The sequence below is a fragment of the Pempheris klunzingeri genome, chromosome 10 (assembly GCF_042242105.1).
Source record: "Pempheris klunzingeri isolate RE-2024b chromosome 10, fPemKlu1.hap1, whole genome shotgun sequence".
NCBI lineage: Eukaryota > Metazoa > Chordata > Actinopteri > Acropomatiformes > Pempheridae > Pempheris > Pempheris klunzingeri.
Window position 1 is genome coordinate 11,489,749 of NC_092021.1, and position 27,631 is coordinate 11,517,379.

At 41.0% G+C, this 27,631-nt stretch overlaps 1 protein-coding gene across 1 annotated transcript in view; it reads right to left on the reverse strand.

Moving 5' to 3' along the window:
* Window positions 1–2,946: 2,946 nt before the first annotated feature.
* Window positions 2,947–27,631, reverse strand: part of stxbp5l (syntaxin binding protein 5L) — a 115,596-nt gene continuing 90,911 nt past the window's right edge. Inside the window, exons 21-30 of the mRNA XM_070838039.1 lie at window positions 23,380–23,484; window positions 18,073–18,126; window positions 15,207–15,386; window positions 9,181–9,282; window positions 7,909–8,148; window positions 5,835–6,198; window positions 5,168–5,333; window positions 4,184–4,295; window positions 3,721–3,941; window positions 2,947–3,008 (exon numbers count right to left, since the gene is read on the reverse strand). Of these exons, the coding sequence (XP_070694140.1) occupies window positions 2,967–3,008; window positions 3,721–3,941; window positions 4,184–4,295; window positions 5,168–5,333; window positions 5,835–6,198; window positions 7,909–8,148; window positions 9,181–9,282; window positions 15,207–15,386; window positions 18,073–18,126; window positions 23,380–23,484 (1,586 nt within the window). The 3' untranslated portion in view covers window positions 2,947–2,966. The remainder of the gene's footprint in view (window positions 3,009–3,720; window positions 3,942–4,183; window positions 4,296–5,167; window positions 5,334–5,834; window positions 6,199–7,908; window positions 8,149–9,180; window positions 9,283–15,206; window positions 15,387–18,072; window positions 18,127–23,379; window positions 23,485–27,631) is intronic.

Below are 27,631 nucleotides of genomic sequence, written 5' to 3' on the forward strand. Positions count from 1 at the left end.
GAAACGCCCCGACGATCCTCTGAACAGTGCAGGAAACACCACATTGTGACTTCATAAACAGCAAAACAGCAGCAGCTGGTTCCAGTTAGGCCAATGAAACAGAGCTCTAAACTGTGTACATCAATCAATGTTTATTTCAGTTTGCTTTTGCATCAACATATTTTCAGTTCTTTTTTGTCAAGTAATTTCTATTACACTAGTATAATATCAATAGGAACAAAAAGTGGTAGAATCCATTTAAATAAGACAAACTTTGCTGCCATCATTGAGAAAACCAGAGAAATGCGTTTTCAGGATACTACAGCGTGAAGAACTACAGAGTTCCAGTGATTAGACAGAGCCAGAATACCAGATACAGTACCAGAAGTAACAGGTACAACATATACAGAGAAAAATATCCAAAGAATGTCTTTATCTTTTATCATTTTTTTGTTTCACCTTTCTCCCAAGATTGAACTGTACAGTCAATATAAAAACCAAAAACATATAAACCAAAAACATACTAACAAAACACCCTGTCAGTAGAAGTCAGATATTTTTTTTGAAACTTTCTTTTGGTTTTGTTTTTAGTTGATTTTTTGTGTGTTTTCTCTGCCATTGAAAGAACTGCACTGAACACAAATCTCATTGACGGTACAGAGATAGAGAATTTTTTTTTTTAATGACATGACACCTCATTGAATCGAATCGTGTGGTGATTCCTGAAATTCAGGTGGCACTGCTTTAGAATTTCAATTGAGTTGAGTTTGGTGAAAACAAATGAGTCTGAAGGCCATATAAGCCTTAAGAGCGCCTCAGCAACCCGACAGGAGGCAGGCAGGAATGACTAGCAATGCCGACAGATTCACTTGTGTCTGTTGTTTTTTTAGGTGTTGTGCGTACGTGTCGCTGTGCATATTTTACGTAGGAGTATGTCAACATGATCAAGGCGCAATGCTTCATGTGTGTTAATGCTCGTGTGCATAAAGGCCTGATGTGTGAGAGATGGATATCAATAATCCTCTGTTTGGTTTTTCAGGTCAATTCAAAATACAGACAAATACACAAGTACAAAATATCCTCCTCATCTAATGCTGTTTGCCCGTGTCACGTGGCAACCCATTGACATGTACAACACAATCACAATATGATACACAACCATGTATCATGAAACAGTTGTTGTTTTTAACACACAAAAGCCTTCAGTGTAGAGGCCATCACCATCAAATATAGGACTGCGACAAGAGGATATCATTGTCATCAAGAACAATATTCAACGAAAAAAATAACATTTGCCTTCAGTTGAGATCGTCGGAAATGTTTTACACGTGTACATAGTTTCTTCACTGACTCACATCTGAACATCACTGAAAAAATACTCTTATGTCTCCTGAATATCTTACCGAGAAACGACTCACGAGGGAGTTGGTGACAATTAAATGGACGTGACTCCAACTGCGCCTCGTACTCCCATCAACAAAGACTGTGACAGTCATTAAAAGTATTGTCTGTGATCATGAAAAGAGGATCGCTCAGTTTTAACGCTGGAAACTCATAAACCACAACTGTGAAAAGACTGTGGAGGTGGAGAGAGATGGGAGGGTGTCATTCATTTTTTGATTGCTTTGGCAGAGAAAGAGGCCATCTGATTAATATCTGTGGCACTCTTTCCTCTCTCTCTCTCTCTCTCTCTCTCTCACACACACACACACACACACACACACAACCTAATGGCTCACTAAACTCATACATCTGACAAAGGCAGCTAAAGACTCAAATGGTGAACCAGCAACAACAAAAATATAAATAAAAACACTCTCATATATATTTTTTTTAAATCAAGAAAACTGACATATTTGACTTTGATAAATGCCCTCTATGGCCAACTCCAAGTGCTATGACTCATCTGTTCAAACAGGAAACATATGATGACTACCACATATTAGCTCTTTGTTAGTTAGTTTACAGTGAGTGGATTCACTCAGCTTGTTTTTTATGGCACGTGAACAGTACACAGGTTCATACTATAGATATAAACACACTGTGCCCAGAATATCCTTCAACTCTCTCAGCCTGTGCATTCATGTCACACCAATCTGCTCTCTGTTTTCATACAACTGGAGTTGGGGAGTGAGATATTCCTCATCATCGTTTAATGCTTTTGTAAGTAGCAGCAGCCGAAAAGTGAAATCCCATTAGTGTTATTAGACTGTGCAGAGGTAAGTGTAAATACTTCTGGTTTGTGTTTGCGCTGTGCAGCCCAGAGTTATTGGTAAGAATGTAGTTTTAGCGTTATTCTAAGTGTGTGTAGAGAAAGCTAACTATGTGCATCTATATTGTGGTAAGTAATATTTGCTGAAACTAAGAAAGAAAAAAAAAGTTCAAATGAACCGAAAAGATTTTAAAAAAGGGAAAGTAACACAAGTTTTGGCTTAATAGCAATGCAGGTATACATTTCCCTTTTTATATATAGTTTTTTGTCAATATTTCAAAAAATATAAAGTTTTTCATAGTTTCTGTCATTGGCTTACATCATTAAATAAAACTTTTAGCATGCTGCTTTTTAATATGGCAGTTGGATATTTTTAATATTCATCCATTTTTGTTTCATGCATTTCTTGTTGGTTTTGTAACTTTTGAGTATCTACACAGTGAGGTCCAGAAACCCAACCACACACACACACACACACACACACACACACCCAATCACACAGACAGACTTGTGGGATATTTCCAGTTCCATCCTTAATCCTTCAAATGCCACCATTCTCTTTCTGTCCTAATCAGTACATGTGTAGACCAGGAACTCGCCCGTCATCTTCCCTCAACAATGTGACAGTGCTGTACACACAGCCAGTCCCCAAGCCATGACGGCAAAGTCACTCTTGAGTCTTCCTTTTGATTGCTCTCATCTGTAGAGTGCATGTCCCCGTCCCCGCATATAGTCCCCAGCCGGCCAAAGGCAGCCTCAGCCATCTGTCCTGCTTTTAGAACTGGTACCACTTCTTGTCCTTGCACTTTAACATCAGCTGTAAAAAGAAAATGTCAAATACTGTCAATGGTGAGGAATAACAAGTGGTCACTTCATATTTCTTTGGAATGACACCACATTTTTTAAAGGTTTGCTTAGAAAGCTGTTGTATGTAGCATTTCACTGTGGTACATAGTAGAGGAGAGATTTTTCAGCTGAATGAAAAGATTCCTGCTGCTATCAAGGCAGCAGATATAATCAACTGCACACACAATCACTATCCGACTCTGGTCCTCCTGACTGCAGACGGATGTTCACAACACATTTTTGCCGGCATTTTTCGGTCGGCTTCTTGCTTGATAAAAGCTCCTCGTGGTTTCTCTGTTTGATCAATTTGAGACAACAGTAAACCATGCAAACCAAAGGCATTTTGAGAGATTGTGGTGGTGCTGCGAATGTAGAAAATCACTTCCTGCCTTCCATTTGCAGCTGTCGTGATGCATGTCAGCACAAACATGTCATCACTAATATAACTGTGCATTATGAAATGAAGCTGAAGATCATTTTTATCTTTATCTCACCATTTTTTAAATCTATAGAGCTATTATGTAACTTGAAAAACTCTGAATTAAATTCACGAAAGTACATTTTTTTTCTGTTTCAGTTTATCACATCTTCATTTCATTCAGTCATTAACACTTTTTTAAAAGTTAGATTATGAAAGATTTTTTTTTTAAATCATGAAGCTATTTGTTATTAAATGTTTTTACCTCGTGAGCGTGTTTGGAGAAGGTTTCTGCGCTGGTCATCATGAGGGCGGTCCGTTCCTCCAGCTCCCCCAGCCTTTGGCCTCTCTCATCCAGAGCGATGCGGGCCCGCGCCAGATCCCCCACCACCCCGCTAGCTGCCACCTTCATGCCCTCCACGCCACCCTGCCCAGGGATGTGCTGGGCCAGGCTCCGAGACGCCTTGCCAGCTGCTGCCTCACCAACTGCAGACAACATCAGGTAAAAGGACAGAGGAAATGACAGAAGGCACAGAAATATAAAGCGTTATGTTAAGAGTTAATATTTTGGTTGTGATGCAGTTTCACCATTTGCTGGTTGCACACTACCCTCTAGATATTGATTAATAAGTGATTACATGATTGATTACATTTTTTAGGTGGATTAGTCACACAACAGCATGAGACCCTTGATATAAGGAAAGGAGAGAAAAGACAAAATAACGCACAGAGCTCCTCCCTGTCGAAGTTATGGGCATTTCCTCCAAAGAAGCCCTTTAGAAAGCCTCTGTTCTGGGCTTCTGGTGTTTCTATTGGTGTAAACAGCTCTCCCAGCATCTCCTGAAATCAGTGAAAAAGAAAACATTCATAGCAATAAATACAGCATCAACAACATTTTTTCTAATTTAACACCGGAGAGGTATTGATGATATTGATTGATTGGTCATCTGTGTTTTATGCTTTATGAAAACTGAAATAAATCCATCCATAAAACTGTGTTACTTAATGCTATAATGGTCTTACAGGAAGTTGACCTGCACACAATGACAACTTATCCTCAACAAACGAGGGGAACCACACTATAGTCTGACTGTTGCCTGTGGGTGGCACTATTGCAGCATCATGTTACAAGCTCCACTGCCGTCTGTTATCATTAATCAGAGTGCAGTGATGGCACATCTATGAATACACCCCTGTCTACATGCATGCACACACACACACACATACACTTCCAAACCATAATCACACAATCAACCCGGTGGGGCTCCAACCACATGTGACAAGTGTGACATTTCATGTCAATGGCCTCTGTCAGCTCTGGGCTTCTCCTAGGGTGGGAAATAATGGCACCTGCTTCTTTTCTGCATCGATACTTTTCCTGAGCTCAGAACCAAAATGCGAAATGATGCAAATGGTCTTAATGTGTTCATAATACATGCATAGATATTATCCCACCAAAATCCCAGCTGACATTGGGCGAAAGGCAGGGTACACCCTGGACTGTTACGGGCAATTTAGAGTCTCCAATTAACTTAACCTGTATGTCTTTGGACTGGCCAGAGTACCCGCAAGCGGACAGTTTGCACACAGAAAGACCCCGGGCTCAAAGTGCAAACTGCATTTTTGCCGGCCTGAACCCTCTTGCTGTAAGGCAATATATATACGAGACACAGACAGATGGCGTAAACACAAACACAAGCTGCAGTGCTGACCTGCAGGTTGTCACACATCTCCTGGCTGTATGTAATTCTCTGGATCTCTGTCGGGGAGCTGAGATATAATGCCTGCCCCCCGTTGGTGAAGCAAAAGGTTCTTGCAATGCGCATGTCTGTCAGAGGCAGGTAATTGACATCCATCAGCGGTCTTAAACTGGGCAGACTGCGGGCAGAGCAGAAACAGTAAAAGGCAGTTAGACACCATGAACAATGTAAACCACACCACACATCAGATCAATACATTCCTGCCTCTAGCCAGGATGTATCTGACAAACAGAAACCATCTAGTCACAGTATGGTCAAATTAAAACCCAATAATTTAATCATACTATTCAGAGTTCACCTGTGAAAAAGAGGCACTCCATTTAATGCATCAGTGCAGGCACTCCAAACGCAAAGCGTCAATATTGCACTCAACTAAGTCTAATTGTTTGCCAAAGCCAAAGTTGAAAATTGAAATAAATGGTTCATATTGAGAATGCAGTAAATCAGATAAATCTTTTACTAATCTGTGTATGGACAGAACACGAACACTTGATGAGACAGACAAAAGAAAGAAACATATTACAAAACATGTAATGTATGTAATAATAATGTTTATGTTTGTAAACATAAATACAAAATTTGCCAAGTCTTGAAAACAGACGAGTCCTTGCAGTTGTACCTGAGTGTCATGACGTGTCCGTTAGCACAGAAGCAGGCCAGGCACACACTGTTGCATACAGACACCACGTCGGCTCGCAGCACAAAGGACGACTCTGTGATGTTGTGGACAAACAGGCAAGACTGCGAGGGCATCAAGAATACTTTCGCCTGCCTCTCGGAGCACACCACTGCCAGGTGTCCCTCTCCACAGGTGTCCTGGGAGGATGATGGTGAAAAGTGGACCAGCTTGCGCCTCCGTGGTCGGTCGGGGTCCTCGGGGGCATTGAGGTCCCGCCAAACCTCGTAGGGGCTCTGAAGGAGCGCTCCCATGCAGTCCAAGAAGCTGAAGCGCAGCACTGAGCCCTTCAGCATCAGGACGGTTCCTGGGAATGTTTGGGTGGAGTGAACAGAGGGAAGGGGTAAGGAGCCAAGCCTAAATCTTAAATTCCCAAAGCAACGACACATTACCATGAGCCAAAAAGATGCTGAATTAAAAAATGGAAATGAAAAGAAATCAAAGCCTCTGCAGGCTTATCTCCATTGTTAACACTACATTTGTTGTCTGAGCTTTTGGTCAAACACACCTGGCACATGTGAGGCTAAATAAGGAGTCGCTTTCATCAATCCTTATGTATCTTTTCTTTGATATAGATGAATTGAATTTTAGGTTTTAGGTGAAATGTTTGTTAAATATTTACTGCGTAAGAAACAATCCACTATCTAAAGGAAATCCACAAAACACGGTTCAACAACACTTGCTTTTCTCTTCAGTGATTCTTCCTCGGAACTGATTCTGTGACCTTCCAGTAATGAGCTTTCTTCTTGTACGTTCGGTCTCAAGAGAACAACTGCCCCATCAAAAGGCCTTGTTTTTTGTGTCTATTGATGTTTTTTACTCTAAGTAGCGGACCCTTTTCCTCACACAGCAGGAGTTCTGGGCTGGTAATGCATGATTGAGTGGCTCAGTTTTGTTTTGTCAGGGTGCAAACACAGTGGGGCTACAAAAACTATCCTTACAGAAGGAAGCCAATGCAAGGTTGTGCATGACAACTGGACATCAAAGTTCTATAAAACAAAAAATGTCTCTCTAATTGAACCAAATTATGTTTTAGTGGTAAGATTAAGACCAGGGGAGAGTGAGCTTTTAAATTCTGCTTGAACAGTTTCACACTGTGCACGTAATTCTTGGGAAATTGCTTGCTTTTATTTTAAAAGCCTTGCACTGCATCAACATTTCATTTACTCAAATGTCTGAGTGGGTGTTTTGTATCAAACATACAAGGGAAATTGAGATGAAAGCTAATGTTTCTGCACTCAGATGAGAGTCCTGACTTTTCAACGAAAGTGTACTCCATATTAGCCGACAGACATGGCTAGTCACCAAAACTAAAATCAGACCGATAAAAGCAGACTGAATATTGTCTTGATCTGCATTTGTTGTGTAGCAGGACACACGGCTGTTTGCTAAAAAGTCATATCAACTCCATGGGGTGATGACATGTCAATATTATGCCTTGCTTTTTGTTTTTGTTGAATCTTTCATTTAGTTTGGTGGGTTACCTCCAACCTATCAATTGATAGGCTGACTCTTATATGCATCATGAGATGAGTCTAACAAATGTGGACATTTTGTGCTGATTAAATTGATCATTGCTGTGAGCCAGCAGGTTACATACGCTCCAGTCTCATGCCAAATGGTTAAAAAACACAGTAATGGATAATATACAGTACATGCCTTTTTGTTCTATTTTCATCAAGCACATTCAAACACTGAAAATCTACATTAGGCTTTCTGTCTCTCATGTGGAACTAAAACCTGTTATCACTGCTTGAGAAACACAGGTGAAGAAATATTCAATAAAAAGCATTGATGTTCTATTAGAGGAGGTTGGAATTAAGACAACAATTTAGCCAGATTATTTAAAACGTTTTTTTTTTGGTGATCAAACCAAAAGTGAGCACGCACATTGGAAATGTTGGTAATTGACCCTTTTGTGCAGGAAATTGTGTGTACAACTATGGTTAAGGTGACTAAGAACCTCTGTGTGGTTAAAGGCACCTTGATGATGAAACCCAGTTTCATTAGGACTTACCGCTGGGGCCAATGGTCACAGGATCCTCCATCCTCTCCTCCTGGTCGGTGGGAATGGACATTGGGATGAGAAGGACCATGCCTAAGCTGGTGCCCACCCACAGACACGGGGTGGGCACGGCGTCACTCTTGCGGCCGTAGGACTCTCCGAACTGCAGTGTGGTGATGGCCTCCTTAGTGTCTCGGTCGATGCTGGACACACTGGAACTGCGTGAACGGCTGAAGGAGTTTTCACGGCTCTCTGCAGCAGAAGCCACCAAACAGAGACACACGACACAGGCAGAAATGATGAAAGAGGGAGATATGAAACAATGGCCAGACACACGGGAGCAAGAGAGAATACAGGACAGAGGAGTTGTTGAGGGGAACAGCAATGTCGTGGACAAAGAAGAGAGAATGGTGGCATGAGAGGGCACGCAGTTAAAAGGAAAAAAAGTACAGTAAGTAAGTAAGGAGAAGGTGGGTGATGAGGAACATGGAAAACAAATATTCTTAAGGTAACATATGGTTTGTCTGCAGAACAATTAGGAAAATGCAGCTGAAAAGATGTGATACACTGAGAAAAACATATTTCCACACCAAACCCTGTACACATACACATACACATACACTTCTGTCTTTGTTAGTTGCACTCGTTTATTACTAGATTCTGTTTAGCAACCTCACACTCAGATACACTGCATGTATTTATACCCACATCAACACTCAGACACACACACACACATTTTGCACCAAATTCAAAAACTCCCTTAACTCTGTTTGAGTGCTACCCATTCAGGTCCTCCATTGTGTACTTAAAGCCTCCATCATAAAAGTATTTCTGTATTGCTGCATTTCTGCATTATTCAGAGGCAGGCTATGTGCCTTGCTGAATTTCCAGCCTAATGTTACACAGAGTGCAGACTTTATGCAACAACTACAAAAGTGTGCAAAGCCTGATGTACATGTCAGGCTGAAGTTAATAAAATTTTGACAGATGTTCAATGTCTGTGATTTTCAGCAACATTTCAAAGCAACATGAGAATCAAAGTCCAGGCTTAAAAAAGACTTTATTTATGTTCTGTGCGCTAAAGTGTATACGGCCTGCAAGACGTTCACTATGCACTGCATCGCCCTACTCCCATAGCTCGGGACAAGAGCAAAGACTTCTATATTTAAGATGAAACAAGGCCACAGGACGGACTGACATACTGACTGAGTGAAGGACGGACGGACGGACGTATAATAATCAGCAGGACAGCTGGTGATGGGTTTATGGCCGTAGCCCCCTTACCTCTCTCGCTCCAGCAGTAGGGGGCGGTGGTGTGGTGCTCGTCGTGGGAGTACATAGTGACTCCGTGTAACTGCTGAAGCATTGCCCTCCTGGATGCATAACCTACTCGTGCCCCACAACATGAACCCCATATAAGAAACCACGTCCCGCCATGTCCCAAAAAAACACACACACACACACACACAAGCGCAGCCACCCAGCCAGAAAACAGACAAGACGGACAGATGCAGCACCGGAGAATGACAGAAAGGAAAAGAGAGAAAGATGCAACTGAGTGTGGAGAGATTGCTTCAAATATATACAGAGACAGAGAAAGAGAGTGCGACTGTAAAAACAGGCTGCTCGTCTATATTTCTGGTGGCCACACAACCTCTACATCCTCTCTGTAAAACCTTTTTCGGCACTGTCGGCACAACTGAACACTGTTGACAGGAGTAGCAGGTTTCTGCTACTACTTTCTTTTGAATAACTCAGCTACATCCCTAAATCCCCACATGCAATCCTGTGTGGTCAGTAAAAAACGTATGTACAGCACCGTTGCATGACAACCAAAATTCTGATGCAGCTTTCTTTGATATTGCTATAAACGCAAAAACTTTTGGACTTGGATCCCAGTTTACAATCTGGTTACAGAACTGATGCAAAGAGTCAAATACAGAACCAAATGCAATACAAAACGGACACAGACACTCCTATAAGCAGAACATCAAGAATGGAAAATCTGGTTCTTTTTTTTTTTGGGTCAAAATTTGGTATTGTGACAACACTGCTGTACGCTGCTGCTGGCAACCACAAAGACAAAATTCTACGCTGTGTGACAGAGCCTGTGGGGTGCTGGCTAATGAAAGTCAGGCCCAGTGGTACTCTGACAGGACACAGGGACCCCTGGGGGGGGGCCTTACAGGGAGCTAGAGGCAGGCGAGGAAGTGTCAGGGAGGTGATAAGGGAAGGCAGACAATCTGAAACGGTGAGACAGACAAAGTGCCAGGCTTATACAGTGGTACATGCAGCCACAAACAGTGTAGAAAGACGAGGACAGACACCTGGAGACTAGGCTTAACTTCTTTTTTTCATTTCTATGTACCACAAATGACTGTGTACACAGTGTTGTGCCAGGTTTTGCTTTAATGCCAATGAAGACATATAAATAGATGTGACATGGTTTAACTGCATGCTTAATTGTGAATCATGACATCTTTGAACTCAAAATGCATGACATAACATGGCAAGCCCACTGCTTCGTTATTTGGTTTTTCATTTTGCAGTCAAACTTGGACGTAGGTGTGCGTGGGTGAAAACTCGAGTGTCTTTTGAAAGCCTTTTCAGCACCTGGCCAGGTAGTCGTTGAGTCACCTCATCTCCATGCTATGGTGCAGTAAAATATCTTCTCTTGCTGCCTCTTCTACTAGTGAAAACACTGATATCATGGTATTCTGTAATATTTGAGCTATACTTCATTCAATGGTTTCCCAACAACTCCTCTCATCTATATCAACAAACAAATCAACTGCTAACAAAACACAATCTATATCTTATGGATTTTCGTCCTCTGAAACAACCGCTGATTTTCTGACCCAAGCAAGTCTCACTATATCACACAATTCTGTCTTGAATATTTATGCAGCCAAACCATGATGGGAGGTATGGAAATGTTCACTGTACATCGAGTCTGGCTGCCATTTCCCTCCTCTGTCTCCTCGCCTGGCATGCAGGCCTCATTAACATCGCCCTCATCTCTCGCACCGCTTGCTGACCTTTAATTAATCCAGCGATCCTGCTGGCTTTTCACTGTGGTACCCCAGTGCAACTGATAAACAACAGTGTCAAAGGTAAGCAACAGACAGAGAATAGACAACAGTCTGGTAAGAAAAGCAACTGTTCATGTGTAATAAACACACATTAAAGCACATTTTCAATTTTTAAATTTGCATCACATGAATTTCCTACCAAGTTATACATCCCTCTATTCAACATCAACTCTGTTCATTATATGGAAGTGATGGAAGAGTCAGTGTGCTTAGAAAACCTACCAGCAAGCTGTCTATTACATTATGTAATATTCTGTGTGCCAAGTTAACAAACACAGGAGGATTAAAGGGTAAAATGAATAAAATTAAATGTCATGGACTCACTGCCTCGACTGTGTAGAGACAGCAGAACAACTATGACAAAGTCCAACAGAAAAGACCAGCTTTTCGTCTTTATACTTGCCCATACTGTGCGTCAAACACACTTTAAACAATTAACAGTGTTGACCATTGTAAACTGTTTAAAGCCAGATCCGCATCCTTTGAGTCATTTCAGTACTATAACAGGCGAGGTGGTTATCCCTAAGGCAGCCTTCTTCTGTAGTCAGAAAAATCATTTTTTTTAAATAATATTTTTTCCCTTTACTGTTAAAGTTCAGACAAAAACTTTTACAATAGTTAAGAGTTGAGGTTAAGAAATAATTTGTCATCTGTGGTGTGTTTAAGTAACACGGCCATACCAAGGGTGCCAAAACCCATGCTACTAAACTTCAAACAGAGCCTAGGATTTTAGGGCGTTACTCAATCAGTAAGTAAGTCTGGTGGCCTGGCAGGTACATCCATCTCTGTCCACCTGTATGAGAGATTCTCTATTGTGGTTGCTTTAAATCTCAAGCTGCTACCTTGCTCTATCCTAATTCAAAGTTTCATGTTAAATTACACAAGGAGACCATTAAACAGTTTCTCATGGACAATTCCAGAGCTTGTAGGTGCATTAAATCATCTGTGGAAAAGAGCAATTCTTACCATCATCTGAATCGGTTTGGCTGAAAATGCAGCTGTAGGGCAAGCAGTGGCTTTAATAAAACATTCAGCTTATGCTAATGAAACACTGCTTCCCTCTTGGCTCCAGGTCACTGTTGTATAATGAGTTCGATGAAGATGGCAGCATGAGTCTAATTGCAGAACTGCTGTAAAAGCTACGCTGTTTATGATTTAGCATCAGTACCTCTAAGGTTTGCACAATAGCAACAATAATTTTAAGAAAATAGGATTCAGGAACATGCTCTTCATTTAACTGCCAAGACTGGAACCATTGTGTGTTACTTTTTGTTCGATGTGTGTGCAGCGTGGCGGCAGTAGCTGTGACATTTTGGGAACTGTCATAGTGTTGAGTCTCCCATGGAGAGAATAGCCTGTCGTGACCTGACAGAGAAGGAGCCCCGTCTAAAATCAATTAGAGAATGGATGAGTGAGTGACCTGCACAGCCAGAGTTTTCCACAGGTGTTCCTCCTCAGGAACACAAGCTTATATGTGGTTCCTCCTTAGGAACACAAGCTTATATATGATGCATCAGCACTATATGAAGGCCATGCAGTGCTGGTGATGCATTAGGTTTACAAGTCAGCAACTTTATGTTGTGCATATGTTGGTGATCATGAACACTTTGTCTGAAGGTGGCAGAGGAAATGTTCATTATCCACACTTCAAATTACAGCACTGCAGTGCTAAACAGCTTCTTTGCCTTCAGGGCCAATCATCACGTCTGTCACTTATTATGGACGATTCACTTCCTAACCTGCAGTCTGTTTGGTCAGTGTCAACCATTCTCACTTATTTTCCCACCACCTTCAAAACGACCATCCAGCAAAGTGAATCATTGTAAAGGCTTCAGTCAGCTCACAAATACGTCATGTGATATTTCCCTGTGGCTTTTTCACTTAGAGAAAATATCTAGTTCTGAGTGCAAGAAAGAAACAAGGAATGTCAGGGGTCCTGTTCAGATGAAAGAGTGGTATGTCTCATCTTTGTCTGAGTGGGAGGATGTTGTTTATTGAAAGTCAATGAACGCCCTGCTTTGGTGTCTTGATGTCTGTAGCCTCTCTGTGGCAGAAACGCAAGATTTTATACACACTGTGCAATTATGTGTGTATGTTGATGGACGGTCTGACGGAGGCCATTTGTCCGTGTCGTTTCTGAGGTCAATATCTCCAAATTACACTGCTGAGAGTGGCATTTCCAGTCCTCCTGACAGCACATACTTTTATCTTCTGTTTGTTTTTGCTTTGGATGTCACTGTCTGTCAAAAGGCAGAATGTAAAAATATACCCAACACCAAGCCTAAAACACAAACCATGTTTCTTTTAAATTAGTAATCAAATCTTCAAGGATGGGCCAATGTCATAAATGTTGAAAATGAGAAAGATGTTTTATAAAAGCCTTCAGAGGGCATTTAGCTTAATTCAGATTTACAGGTGAGAATATAGAAATACAGTAGCTATAAAACACCTGTTCACACACACAGACACAGACATACATTTACACACCTACAAATGCACACATTTCCTTTCATTCACACACAAAGGTGTATCTAAACACACACAAACACACACACTGCTGGGTCAATCCATTTTTAGATGGTGAAGGTCAATGGCAGGATGGGAAGTCAAGGACTTAAATGGAAGAAAATAAATGTCACATTTGTCAGTGAGAATGTCAAAGTGCCAGAGTGCAAATCATGCTTGAACAGTTGTCTTGTGTTACTTATTCATCTCTTATTTGCGTGCATATTGAAGAGAGCTAAAAAAAAAGAAAAGACAAAAACACAACAAACACGTGGATGCTCTGGTAATTGTATTATGAAGGACTTGTAGATATTCAATCACACATAAACTAAATAAATACTGATGAAATGCTTCCCTCTGCTTAAAGTTTTGTTGATTATGAGAAAGTTGGGAGGTGTGGCCACGCTACATAAACCTCATGTGTGTTCTGTTACCTCATTTTTAACATAAAATGACAGACAAAAGGCAGATTTACTTGGTTGGGAAGAAAATACAATGAGATCAATCGCAAACACATCGGTGCTGTTAAATATGTGGCATTTTCGATGCAGAGGAGAAAAAACAAGAAAGAAGGGCACTGGAGAAGTAAAAATCACTTTGTTAAAACACGTAATAATGCACTAACCTTCAGGCCAGGGATGTGGTTGACACAAGCAACAATATCAGGGGACACAATGCAAGGGCTGTTTCTTGCATTCAAGAGAAGCAAACCCTTTAATCCAAATGTTGTAAGGTGATGCTAATGCAAGCTGCCAAGTTGCAGGTTTTAAGTAGCTAAATGCAAACATGTCAAAACAACTTCACATGAATTGGTTGTCACTGTCGGTGTAAACATACAACAGTAATAATCTCCATGTTCATCAGTTACACTTGTGGGCAATCGAATTTTCTAAAAAGATGTGTTCATATTTTGCAGTGAATGTACCAGAGATCATCAAAATTGACCATTTGTTATGCCCTGTGCCCTGTATTTACTGCTGCTGTGCCTGTCAAACGTTATGTTCTCACACAGCTCAGATGCAGTTTACAATAAGACAGGTGGACTTGTCACTCAAAAGACTTGGGAATTTATGATGCACTGGGTCCAAAATTACGACCGTTGCTGGCAGATTTTAGCAGCTGTAGCTACCTACCTAACTGCGGTGTAACTTCACCATAGGTGTCCATAGACCAGACCAGTGAAGTTGCCCCTTGCTGGCAATTAGAAAGAACGAAGGTTTAAAGCATTTCCTCAGCATTTCCTCAGCATTTGGCCTCATTTGCGTTTGCGCATTATGTTGAGCCGCACCAAGTTTAATCAATTCCTTAGACTTCTCAAACTTAAAAAAAACCACCTCCAAACTCTGACGATTCCACGTATCACTCTTAATCCACCATTACCCCGGTCCTACATGTAGAGAAATCAAAAGCTTGACACACCTGCAGTGGCCAGTTTCAATTGCAAAACTGTGATTGGGCAATCACTGGGGAAGGGCTTTAGCAAACAGTCAACCATAAAATGTTTACTCATGATTGAACATATCTGCAAACTGTTCACTACAGTTGCCAGTATTTTTTATGTTGCGAACTTGCATTAGCATATGCTTGCCTTGCAAATATTATGTATCAGGCGTTAATCCACTTACCCCAGAGTGAGAGGATGGCATGCATTTGTTGGGAGGGATGGTATGTTATAGAGGTTTAGGGATGGGAGTTGGGAAGACAAGCACACACCTTCAGTGTGGGACACAGGCAAAGAGATCTCCATGCAAGCAGCAGACTGGGCCTTGCGGAAGGGCGGTCGGCCGGGGCCTCTGCGAGTAAGCCGTGGTCCCTCGGGACCCATCGGGACGCGAGGCTTCCCCGCCGAGCAGGGCTGGGAGGTGGGGCTAGTGCAATGTCCATTGACATGATCTGTAACAACGGCAAAGCATTAGCAAACAATACAAAGAGGGAAATAAAACTTTGAAACATATTCTAATCCACAACAATCCACAATATCCATCTCCAGAAGTCATTTAGTCTAATAATGAGCGAAGAAATCTTCAAATGATGGGAGAGCATTTTACTTATTTATAACACAGTTTTAACTGTCTGGAAATGTCTGGAGTCTCACCCTCTTAGGAGATTTATTTATCTGTTCAAACAAGAAGCAGACTTATTACTTCAACTTGGTATTATACTACATGACCAATGAGGATGGATATTTTTCCAGTTAGAGGAGCAAGCCGATGTTGAAAATCAGATTGTCAATAAGAAAGATGGCAGTGTGGGAGAAAGAGAAAGCTAGAGTGGATGACAGAAGGCTGGATAGTGGTTTGAAGTAATTATGAGCAGAGAGGAGAAAGAGATGCTGGGGCCATAGAAGAGAGAGGAAAATGTAGAGGCAGTTTGTGAGTGCAGTTTCATCCAATCTGTGCCAGGAAAGAGATATGAAAAGAAAAAAAAAAAAACACACGAAAAAAAAAAACAGGCTTGTTTTATCTCCACTTTTGTTTTTCTTTTTTCTTTTTTTAAAATGTCAGAAATTGTTGTTCTCAGCAGAAAAAAATCTAATGATGGCTTTTATACTGCAATGCAAATTACTACCCCATTAATGTTGGTTGGGCCACAAAATCAGCTACAGATGATGGTATATACCGCATACTTACATGGCCTCCCCTTAGGGACTGAGTTTGTTAGAGACTTTGTCCTTAATGTATAGTGCTTTGGTGTGTGGGCAAAATAATTTGTTAAAGCCAAACCTTATTAATGAGACAAAGAAAAGCAAAGCAGGATTGTGTGGATTGGGTGCACGCTGCGGTTCTTTGTTGCCTGCAGTATAGACGGCGAGACAAAAAAGCTGACAAGACAGCCATAATTAACAGCTTCATGATACCTACGCCTGAGTACTCTCATTCTCACTTGTCTTGAGAGACGAGTAAATAAAACAGTGCCCTTTTCTTTATTGACATCCTGTGGCAGTAAAACCAATTTGGGGTTGACAGGAGGGTCTGATTGGACCGTTCACTATTTTTGTTGCCTTCCCTCTTTGAAATTCTCCGATGTAGAGACTCTTGAAGCATGACCATAATTAGCAGTGTGCTAATTAGTAAAAACACCACACAATGCTCTCTTGTCGCTGTCATCTAAATTTGGCACTGATCATATGTCCGTCATATCAAATCCAAGTCTCCTGTTCAGCCAGCTGGTGCACAAATGATTCAGTTTCAAAATGAACATGAAAAACTCCGGGGTGGCATCCACTCCGCGTGCAACACTCATCCAGTTAAGCAGCAGAACGGGGAGAGGCAATGCAGAGATTGCAGGTGATATTGGGCCAACAATACCAGAGCCATATGATGACACCACTGTGTATCGGTCTTAATGTTTTTTTTTTTTTACTGTTAATCAGTTGTTTGCCCTAAAATGTTCTACATGGCAGCGAGAATGACACTGTACCTTCGCACATTCCCCCCACAGCACGGATTACTGTGCTCATCCATCAAGAATGCACGCACACGCACACGCACACACACACACACACACACACACACACACACATATATATATAAACACATCCGCACACAAACACACACAAATCAATGCACACACAAATCAGTGTAATGCTCTCTGTAACAAACTGTTCTGACAAAATATTTTGTTGTCGTAACCCAAAGCTGTGGAGGTTCAGACTGTAGCAATTAACAACTTAACGGACTAATTAATATGTACTTCCCCATTTACTGACAACAGACATCCTACTGACACTTCAGGGGCATGTTTATACCTCAAGGCAAATTTAATGAGCTTAAAATGTTCTATTTTTGATCGTGCTAAATGTGTGATGAAGCAACCAAGTTGAAGTTTAATTTTCAGGTTTGGGTTAATGTTCTCACTATTGCTTCAATTAAATACAATACAAGTTTGACAAAATAAAAGCTTTTTGATACCTGTCAGACAAAGAAAGGTTAATCAGTGAGACAAGTCATACGAACAAGTAAGCACTGGCACATTTTGCGTTGAGAAGCAGAAGTTTTTAAAGGCGACAGCATGTGTGACACTGCAGAAGCAGAGCAAAGGGAGACCTGAGACTGTGATGTGTATACAGCAGTTAGAGATGTAAGGGGGGAACGTTCAGTATCTGTAATGCAGATGATCAAGTCAGAATGGAGAAAAGACTGTTTAAGAGAGAAATTATCCAGTTACAATGAGTGGTAGCGAGTGATCTAATCACTTAGAGCAAGGCTGCCAATGGAGGAAAGGTTGTGTAACATCAGATGATGGTCCAATCATGATAAAGCAATAGAAAACCTCAAATTTAAATATGGGTATGAGTTACAAATCACCTTTATAAACACTTGCAAAATGTAGAAGGAACAAATACAGAAGAGTTAAATCAAATCAAAATACATTAAGGGGCAAAATGGACAAACACTTCAGCCGGACAGTCTCATGGGCTGGTTGAACAAGAGTAGAGAGTGACAAAGAAACTGAAAGAGGAAAGTTTGAGTGAAATAAAAACTTTAAGCAACATAAAAGCCTAGAAAACATGACAAAAGTAGAAACTAAACGGCTCAAAGGAAATTAAGTGAAAACTGCTGGCTTTCGCCTACCGTACCAAGATCAGTCTTAAGATCTGTTGGCAGACTTAACTTTCTGCCGGGTCCCTTAACTGAAACAAAAGAATAGGAAACAAAGTACCAGTTAATCCCTTCAAATTAAAAAAACATAAAACAAATAAAAAAATAAAAATCGTTGCAATCTAAGTCAAATAATGACAAATAAAAGTACAAAAAATCCCCTCAAACCAAACGAAATGGAAATCACTCAAATAAACAAAGAACCAGAACATGCAAATTGGTGCAGTTGCACACAGCAGGCATATTTGAAAATGCATGCTCTATTGTTGTACCAGGCCAGGTTCCCCCGCTATCTCTACAAATTCAGTGACACCTATAATTTTTCCAGTGTAAAAAACTTGTCCAGTGAACTTAACAGTCCAGGTTATCCACACGCTGAACATGGTATTTCTTGCCACTCATTTTTGTCTTGTTGGGCTGCAACAAGGCAAAAAGAACATATTCAATTTACTCTGGATGTCAAACTTGAAAACATGACTAACCCTGCGAAGGCACTGAAAAATGTCAGTTTTGCACAAGATCTTTGTTTAGCGTAAATGTCCTTGTACAATCAGATTCTCTAAGGCCTGGGATGTCTGACATGGAGGCACAAATAAACAAGGTGACACCACAGGGTGTCAATACAAAAATCACAGTTAGACACTGGAAGCAACAAAATAACTTGTTAGAACATTTTGCAAGCATTTTGCAGTAAGTAGAGAACTGCAAAGGTCGAACTTGAGATGTTATGAGTCAGTGTCCCCCTCAAAAAGAAGGCAATATTTCATTGTTTCTTTACATTGAATGATTAACTTGACATGTGGGCGACACAGGATGGTTTTTGCACGATGCTTGATAAATTTTATGACCAAGAGGAAAACAGTCAGAACTTTAAAATTCTAACCCTGATTTTAGATTTGGAAAATGATGATTCCTTTGACAAAAATGTTGACTTTGATCTGTTTGCCATAGAGTACTGTAAAGAACAAGAGGACAGCAGACAGCATGGGGCTTACTGTAGGAAATGGTCCTTTTAATCCACTCTAATGTAATACAGTTTATTCTATTTATACTCCTTATGCTGTTAAGGACCAAAGGTCATCAAAGGTCATTTTGAGAAAAATATATTTGCTTTATTGCTGAGGATATTAGGCTGTGATTGTGCTTTAATTGAATTTTTTCTATCATTCTATCTTCTATCTGTTTCCATTTTTTCAAATTAGTGTTGCTAATGAGATAAAAGATGAGCTCTGTGTTTGTGTGTGTTTTTCATAATAAACTGTGGTGACCAGATGCTGCTGCAGCCATGTAAAATGTGCAGTGTTAAGAATACAATGACAGAGAAAATATTCTCATTATAACCCTGTTACACACAGATGCTCCTGTTTAATAGCTCAGTGGCTGCATTAACACTTCACTTGTTTATTATGATGACAAACAATAACCGACTAAACACTGCATTTGTAACCATTCACTGCTGTGTTTTTTGTAGCTACTTGTATTACAGTGGGGCAAAAAAGTATTTAGTCAGCCACCAATTGTGCAAGTTCTCCCACTTAAAAAGATGAGAGAGGCCTGTAATTTTCATCATAGGTACACTTCAACTATGAGAGACAGAATGGGGGGAAAGAATCCAGGAAATCACATTGTCTGATTTTTAATGAATTAATTGGTAAATTCCTCGGTAAAATAAGTATTTGGTCACCTACAAACAAGCAAGGCCAAGACCAAAGAGCTGTCAAAGGACACCAGAAACAAAATTGTAGACCTGCACCAGGCTGGGAAGACTGAATCTGCAATAGGTAAGCAGCTTGGTGTGAAGAAATCAACTGTCGGAGCAATTATTAGAAAATGGAAGACATACAAGACCACTGATAATCTCCCTCGATCTGGGGCTCCACGCAAGATCTCACCCCGTGGGGTCAAAATGGTCACAAGAACGGTGAGCAAAAATCCCAGAACCACACGGGGGGACCTAGTGAATGACCTGCAGAGAGCTGGGACCAAAGTAACAAAGGCTACCATCAGTAACACGCTACGCCGCCAGGGACTCAAATCCTGCAGTGCCAGACGTGTTCCCCTGCTTAAGCCAGTACATGTCCAGGCCCGTCTGAAGTTTGCTAGAGAGCATTTGGATGATCCAGAAGAGGATTGGGAGAATGTCATATGGTCAGATGAAACCAAAATAGAACTTTTTGGTAAAAATTCAACTTGTCGTGTTTGGAGGAGAAAGAATGCTGAGTTGCATCCAAAGAACACCATACCTACTGTGAAGCATGGGGGTGGAAACATCATGCTTTGGGGCTGTTTTTCTGCAAAGGGACCAGGACGACTGATCCGTGTAAAGGAAAGAATGAATGGGGCCATGCATCATGAGATTTTGAGTGAAAACCTCCTTCCATCAGCAAGGGCATTGAAGATGAAACGTGGCTGGGTCTTTCAGCATGACAATGATCCCAAACACACCGCCCGGGCAACGAAGGAGTGGCTTCGTAAGAAGCATTTCAAGGTCCTGGAGTGGTCTAGCCAGTCTCCAGATCTCAACCCCATAGAAAATCTTTGGAGGGAGTTGAAAGTCCGTGTTGCCCAGCGACAGCCCCAATACATCACTGCTCTAGAGGAGATCTGCATGGAGGAATGGGCCAAAATACCAGCAACAGTGTGTGAAAACCTTGTGAAGACTTACAGAAAACGTCATCTGTCATTGCCAACAAAGGGTATATAACAAAGTATTGAGATGAACTTATGTTATTGACCAAATACTTATTTTCCACCATTTGCAAATAAATTCTTTAAAAATTTGATTTTCTGGATTTTTTCTTCTCATTTTGTCTCTCTTAGTTGAGGTATACCTATGATGAAAATTACAGGCCTCTCTCATCTTTGTAAGTGGGAGAACTTGCACAATTGGTGGCTGACTAAATACTTTTTTGCCCCACTGTACATCTATGTTGATTAATAATATTATGTACTATAATTCAGACATGCTTTCTTTTCACGATTGGAGTACCTTTTACTCAATGCTTGTGTCTTGTTGGTATCTTTACATGACAATACTGAAACACTTGCAGTTTATATTACACTAGTCATGTGTGACCTAAGCAGTCCATACACTAATGCGTGATTTGGTCATGTGGTGTCCCCTTTGCAAATCAAGGCGAAAATAAAATGTCCTTTTTTCAGTCACTATTCAGCGTGTTGCACGTTGAAAAGTGGTTTTCTGATTCCACAGATGCCTACTGTCTGCCTGGGATGATGAATCCTTGTCCAGTTTGGGCAGAAAATAGATGCCTTTGAGATCATGAAAAAACCTTGATAGATGTTAGATTGAAAGGTAAACAAGACTAAGAATGTACATCCATGCTGGCGCTTCTTTGAGCTGTGTGCTTGAGTTAAGTGTTAATGCCAGAATACTAACTATCATACTTTCATTTAGCAGGTATAGTATTTCATCATCTTAGTTTAGTTTGTTAGCATGGCGACATTTTCTCATTAGCACTAAGACCAAAGCACAGCTGAGGCTGATGGGAATATAATTAGCTTTGCAGGTAGGTCTTTAACCAAAGTATTGGACAAATTAATATTTGGACCTGATGATGGTGCATCCTGATTAGAACACGAATGACTGCGCCAAATTATATGGTAATTTATCAAACAGCTGCAAAGACAGTTCACTAAAACCTCAAATGTAAACCTCATGGTGGTGTTTGAAAAGTCAGGGGACCAACAAGTCTGTTTTATCCACTGAGGGTCATGAATGTACAAAATTTCACAGCAATCCATCCAATAGTTAGATATTTTTGTCTGGACTAAAGTGTTAGATCAACCAACAGATTCTGCCCACCTTTGAGGCACAGTTGAAAATAAGACCTTGATTTTCCCTGAGGTTTGCATAGGGAACCTCATGTGACCAAATCAAAGTAATGTACAGAATGCTGCAGTAAAAAATGGGACTTGTTGGACTTAGTTATGCCACAACACTGGTAAACGTACAAAGCAAGCTGAAGTCATATTTATCAGCACCGCAGCTGGCCACACAGTGGGCACCATGCAGTTAGTTAGAGATGAGACTGAGATGACTACAAGATGAGATGTGAGTTTATTGACACACAGTCAGAAAGGAATAATGACAGAGATTGTGAGAAAGTAGCATGTTGTCTTTTAGTGACAAAGATGCGGTTCCAGTGGAGGCACAATGATTAACGTCACAGAGAATGAGGCACTAGAGGCACTGACATGTGAGGAGGAGAAGTACCCAGCTGGAATACAACCCCTTCCTCTTCCCAAGCTGCCTGTCTTGCAGCACTGCCAAATGATGAAGGATCCAAGTTCAAAGCCCAGATTTGGCACATACAACAAACATCACAATGTCTACCCCCTGCAGCTGGGGCAAAGACATAATGCAACACCAGCAGTCGCCTGCACAAAAGCATGGAACACATTGACAAAGCACTGACAAACAATATACTGCTGGAAGCACAGTCCCTGTCAGCTTGTTTACACTGCAAGCAACTTGGTGGGCCACTTTGTTTCTGACCCATCATTGTGCGAGAAGGTCTAATTGTATTTGTGTATAGAACTGCACCTACCAACATATTTATTGTATCTTAAATTATTCCAAGTGACGTTGTGATAAATACATTTGTGTGATTTTCCCTGTTTTTCTCCCAATTCTCCCAAGTCTATATGCACTGCAGTCCTTGTCACTGCTAACTGCTGACCAACCAGTATGAGTTGCCAGCGCAGCTACAAGGACGACAACCTTCTTCTCAATTGCCATCTGTGTATAATTTCATATCACATTGGTAGCCAGTGCTACATCCTTCACGTATTTTCTTTAGACCTTCAGTCTTTTAAATTGAGGTTATAATGAAACAGTGAAGCTTTGAATGGTTGTTATCAATCTCTCATCCATTTTGCACCTGTGATTAAGATCTGTTCTTTGTGAAAGTTGGGGAAAAACAAGGAAGCTAACAGGATCTGCATTGCTCTTGACATTCGCTGACCATCAGAAATTCTACCACAGCCAGTTTTTTTCAAGGCAGACAAATTAAATAAAATTAATTAACCAAAGTTCCACATTTCTGTAGCTCTGTGAGATATGAATGTGCCTCTAGTGTTTTGCTGACAGTGTTGCTCACAGTGTGGAAACAGAATTAACATGCAAGGTGCAACATCGAACCAACCTGTCCAAAAACAACCCAATTATCTCGTCTCCCTCCCTTGTTGCATTCTTGCCACACAGTAAAAACCACAAGCAGATGTCCATGAAGAGGCTGAGATCTGTGAGACACCCCTCCTCTTACCATTGTCCAATAAGTAAAAGACTGGACTGCAGTGGCTGGCTCTCAGACTGGCCACAGGCTCTGGCAGGACGCGTGGGTCATTGTGAAGGGAGGTTGGGTAATGAGCTGGAATAGGAGATCCAACAGAACAGACAGACTTTTCAGGGCAACAGGGGAGAGACAAACACAATGGCTGAGCTGGGGAAAGGAGAGACTTGCAGGTAACAGGAAGGAAAACAGTTGAGAGGTTATGAAAACAAAAAGGGTTAATAAGAAGATTTAGAACAACACTGTTCCACCATCAATATGATACAGAACAACAGAACTACTACTACCACTACCTCTACTACCACCACTACTACACGATCATCACTAGTTTTAACACCACAACTACTAGTCCAGTGTTTCTAACCTCTAAGTCAGGAGTCCAAGTGATTCTACTGTACCCAATAGTCCTCCAGCTTTATTACACACATCACTGTGACCTGAAATGTCTTATAAGTTCCAACATCCATTATTACAAATGTCTTTCAAATCTCTCTATATTAGTAGTTTGAATACAAAAATGTGCAGTTCCCGTACATGATGAATTTATGCAACTACAAAAAAAAAAGCTTCAACTGTTCATTCCCAGTGTTGGCAACAGGAGCAACATCTTAGTATGTGGGTGTGTGACACAACATTCTAGTTGTGATTGCACACCACAACTTAATGTGGTGAGTATTGTGTCTAAAGGTCTTACAGCCAAATCATTACAAACTAAAGCTTTGGAAATATAATCTGACATACTTGAAATACACTGCAACATTTTTTATTCTAATTCACAAACAGGGCCCAATAAGTTATCACTGTATAGCAGCACTGTTAATGATGCACATGTAATAAACCATGTATTTACAATATAAGTTCGTATAATTCATGAAACATTATACCTACATTGGCTTATGAGTCGTAATATAATGCCTAGGTTTTAATGCAGTTGTAGGGTTCAGTTGAAAAGGCTTATTTTAAGGTTTATCGAACCACTTTGAATTGCACGGAGTTGAGCAGGTGGCATTAGTTAAGCGCACTGTGAAGTTTCACCCATAGCCTCCTCCCTCTCTCCACTGATGTGATCACTGCTAAATATATCCTGCCGGCTCAGGCACCAATCACTGGCATCACAGCTTGTTAGTCCATCTTACCTGGTCAAACCTAGTCAAGTAAGTCTTGCTACAGCCACACGTGGCATGTAGCTCCAAGAGGAAATGTAACATACAACCCCGAAACAACAGGCCTCAGGACTTAAAAAAAGGTGGCAGCGGAAGGATGTGGAGGGAGACAGCTTTTAGGCAGGAGAGGGGCCAATTACTTGGCCTAATGACAAAAGGAAGATAGGAAAAAGGTCAGGAAAAAAGAGGAGGAAAGATGTGTGAAGGAGAGGAAGAGAGACGCCTGCAGTTATTGACACACAGGGTGAATCAGGACGATGGCTGGCTTCCTTAATAAGCTGTCCACAGTCTGTATATGGCCTTGAAGAGACACAGCCCACCTGGTGTGCCAGGGACATCCAGACAGCCTCTAATGGCCATAGAGAATGGTGGAGGTGGATATTCAGCAGGAGGAAACAAACCATGAACTCTTTGCCTATCAAGCAGAGCACAGCTGTGCTTCCTAATTTGTTTCCTGCCAGAACCGGTGGAAATGAACTTCACCTCACTCTTGCATTAATATTTAAGATTTTTTTTAAGCTGACAATTTTTTTTGCTATTAATAGCAGCAATTTTGCTACAATTATCCATTGTTAACATTTCCATCTTGATTGCAGATTGTGATTCTGAAAGTGTACTCACAGTTCCACCAATCTGCCTTTGTTCTCCTCTCTGGGTAAATGTTAAAGTGAATCAGGCACTTGATCACACTGTGTCGTGCTGTCTCTGTCCCTAAGCTTTTCATCAATCTCTCAGTAATTCTTCCTTTATTTCATCTCCCTAATTAGCAAATGACAGGCCTGTAATGAGACAGAATGACCATGACCTAGTCCACATCACAATGCTGAAAGACTCTGACGAGACAGCAAAGTACATCTTGTCCTGGTTTTGTTATTCTGTTCTGATGCTCTCCTTCAGTGGCACAAAGGCAAGGCTGGAGAGTACAAATGTGAGAAAAAGACAAAAAGGACAGACTTTCGAGGCCACCAATTTCTATAACCTGGACAATACTGATGGAGGAAACCATGGGGGTGTAGTTGCTGGATAAAAATCTTTAACAGAAAAACGTGTTGTCTAACTTAATTAATTATCACACTGTATGTAAAAGCTGCTCGAAGGTAGGGTAATAAGTGACTTTGGAGCTCTAACAAAGATTTGCATCATGGACAAATCTGTAGCAGAAGCAAATAGTCAAGTCAGGTCCAGTGTATTTGTATAACCCTCAGTCAATGCCAGTAAAAGCTGTCTCAAAGAGATTCACTGAACAAAGCATGGACACCCTGTTCATGTATGGAAGAAACCTCCAAAAGGGATGATGACAATGAAGCAACATGCAACATCATCTCTCACTGTCCTGCAGAACAGTCAACACGATCAGGTCCTGAGATTTTTGGCTTTCAAAACATTCAGCTGCTTCCTGATGGAAATCTCTGAGTCATTGTTGAGTCACACTTTTCAGCCTCCTGTGGATACAGTGCATTCTATGGGTCTTTCTATGCTAGTGGGCAACAAGAGGCCTACTTGTGTGCTATTACTGCAAATAAGCATCAGTTGGAATATTACAGAGATTTTATTTGTCAGTTTGTGCAGAATTAAAAAGTTAACCTGACGGACAACATCAATAACAGTCTGCTGTTAACTGTCTTTCTGCAGCACAGCCAGGTGTGTACATTAACAAAAGTTACTATATACTTTGTGAAACTATCCATCTATTTTCATCTGTTCATTTATTTTCACAGACTGTGGTAGCATTAGGCTAAACAAAGCAAACCATATGTCTTTCACTTTTGCCACACCATCCACATTTTCCTGTGTTAACCAAAGACATTCCCAGGCCACAGGGTATAATGTAATCCCTCCAGTGTGTCCTAGTCTGCCCCAGGGTCCCCTCCCAGTTGGTCATGCACCAGAGCACCTCCACTGGGAGGCGGCTGGGAGGCATCCTGAACAGATATGGTCTATTCCAAGCTCCTCCTGGGTGCCTGAGCTGCCAGGCCCTAATGGATAGCTCACACTCCACTCCCTTCAGGAATAACAAGGTTATTGGGGGGAATCATTATTTTACCTTGTGACTCTGGGATGATTTCCCATGGACACTGTCCCAGGTGAGGGAGTGGAATAAGAGTCATTCAAAGATTTGGACCCACGGGACCCATGAGGGCACAGTCCCACAAAGCATCATGGAGCCAAGTGGGCTCAACACTGTAAGGACAGGGGTTAAGCTGTGGTGTATTGCCTGCCAGGAAGTGGGAAACAGTATGGGCCTGGGTGGCCTGAGCCCCGTCATGTGTTTTTTCAGAGGCATATGAGGTGCCTCAGTGCTGGAAAGAAATCCCCAAAGCTTTTATATTCTGTAAAACACATCAGACTATTTGCAAACAATGACACCACTCTCGTGCCCCAGCATTCACATACTCCTCAGGATAAAAGCAGAATTAATCACCAACTAATGACATCTTGCTACAGAAAGATAAGCTGTGGCATACACTTTTACTGTAACTCTGCTTAGTCCAAGGAGACAGTATTTTGAATCCTTCGATTTCCCCTTAAGATCATTTTCCCAGAACTTGCATTACATAACTTGCAAAGTATTTCAAAGACTGAAATGATTATTCTTCTGTTGGCGGGTTTGAATTGAATGCTATTTCAGATTGTAGATTCTTCTTTTCCTTAAAAATCTGAAAAGCACAAACTGGCCAGCAAGGCAAAGACAAACATTAGAAAGGGGAGACACATAGTATGGCAGAAATATGTGACTGTGTTAGGGCAAGTATGGAAACAGGCTCTCATCATACACCTTGCAGTTTTTATGTAAAACAAACACCAGTTAGTGTGCGTATTTTCATACATTTGAGAAAAATATCTGGACTGAAAAAAGGAAAAAACATTTGACAAATACTGCACAGGTAGTGCTTAGTGTATCTATTATCTATACATATAAGAAATCTAAATCACCAATAAAACTAAACAGTTTAAAATGAATTGTTTAAAACCCGTTGAGAGCTAAAGCCTTTTAATCCACATAGAGACTTGAGGACACAACATGCTTGCTTGGCAGCGTGTTAAGCACAGATTTATGCACT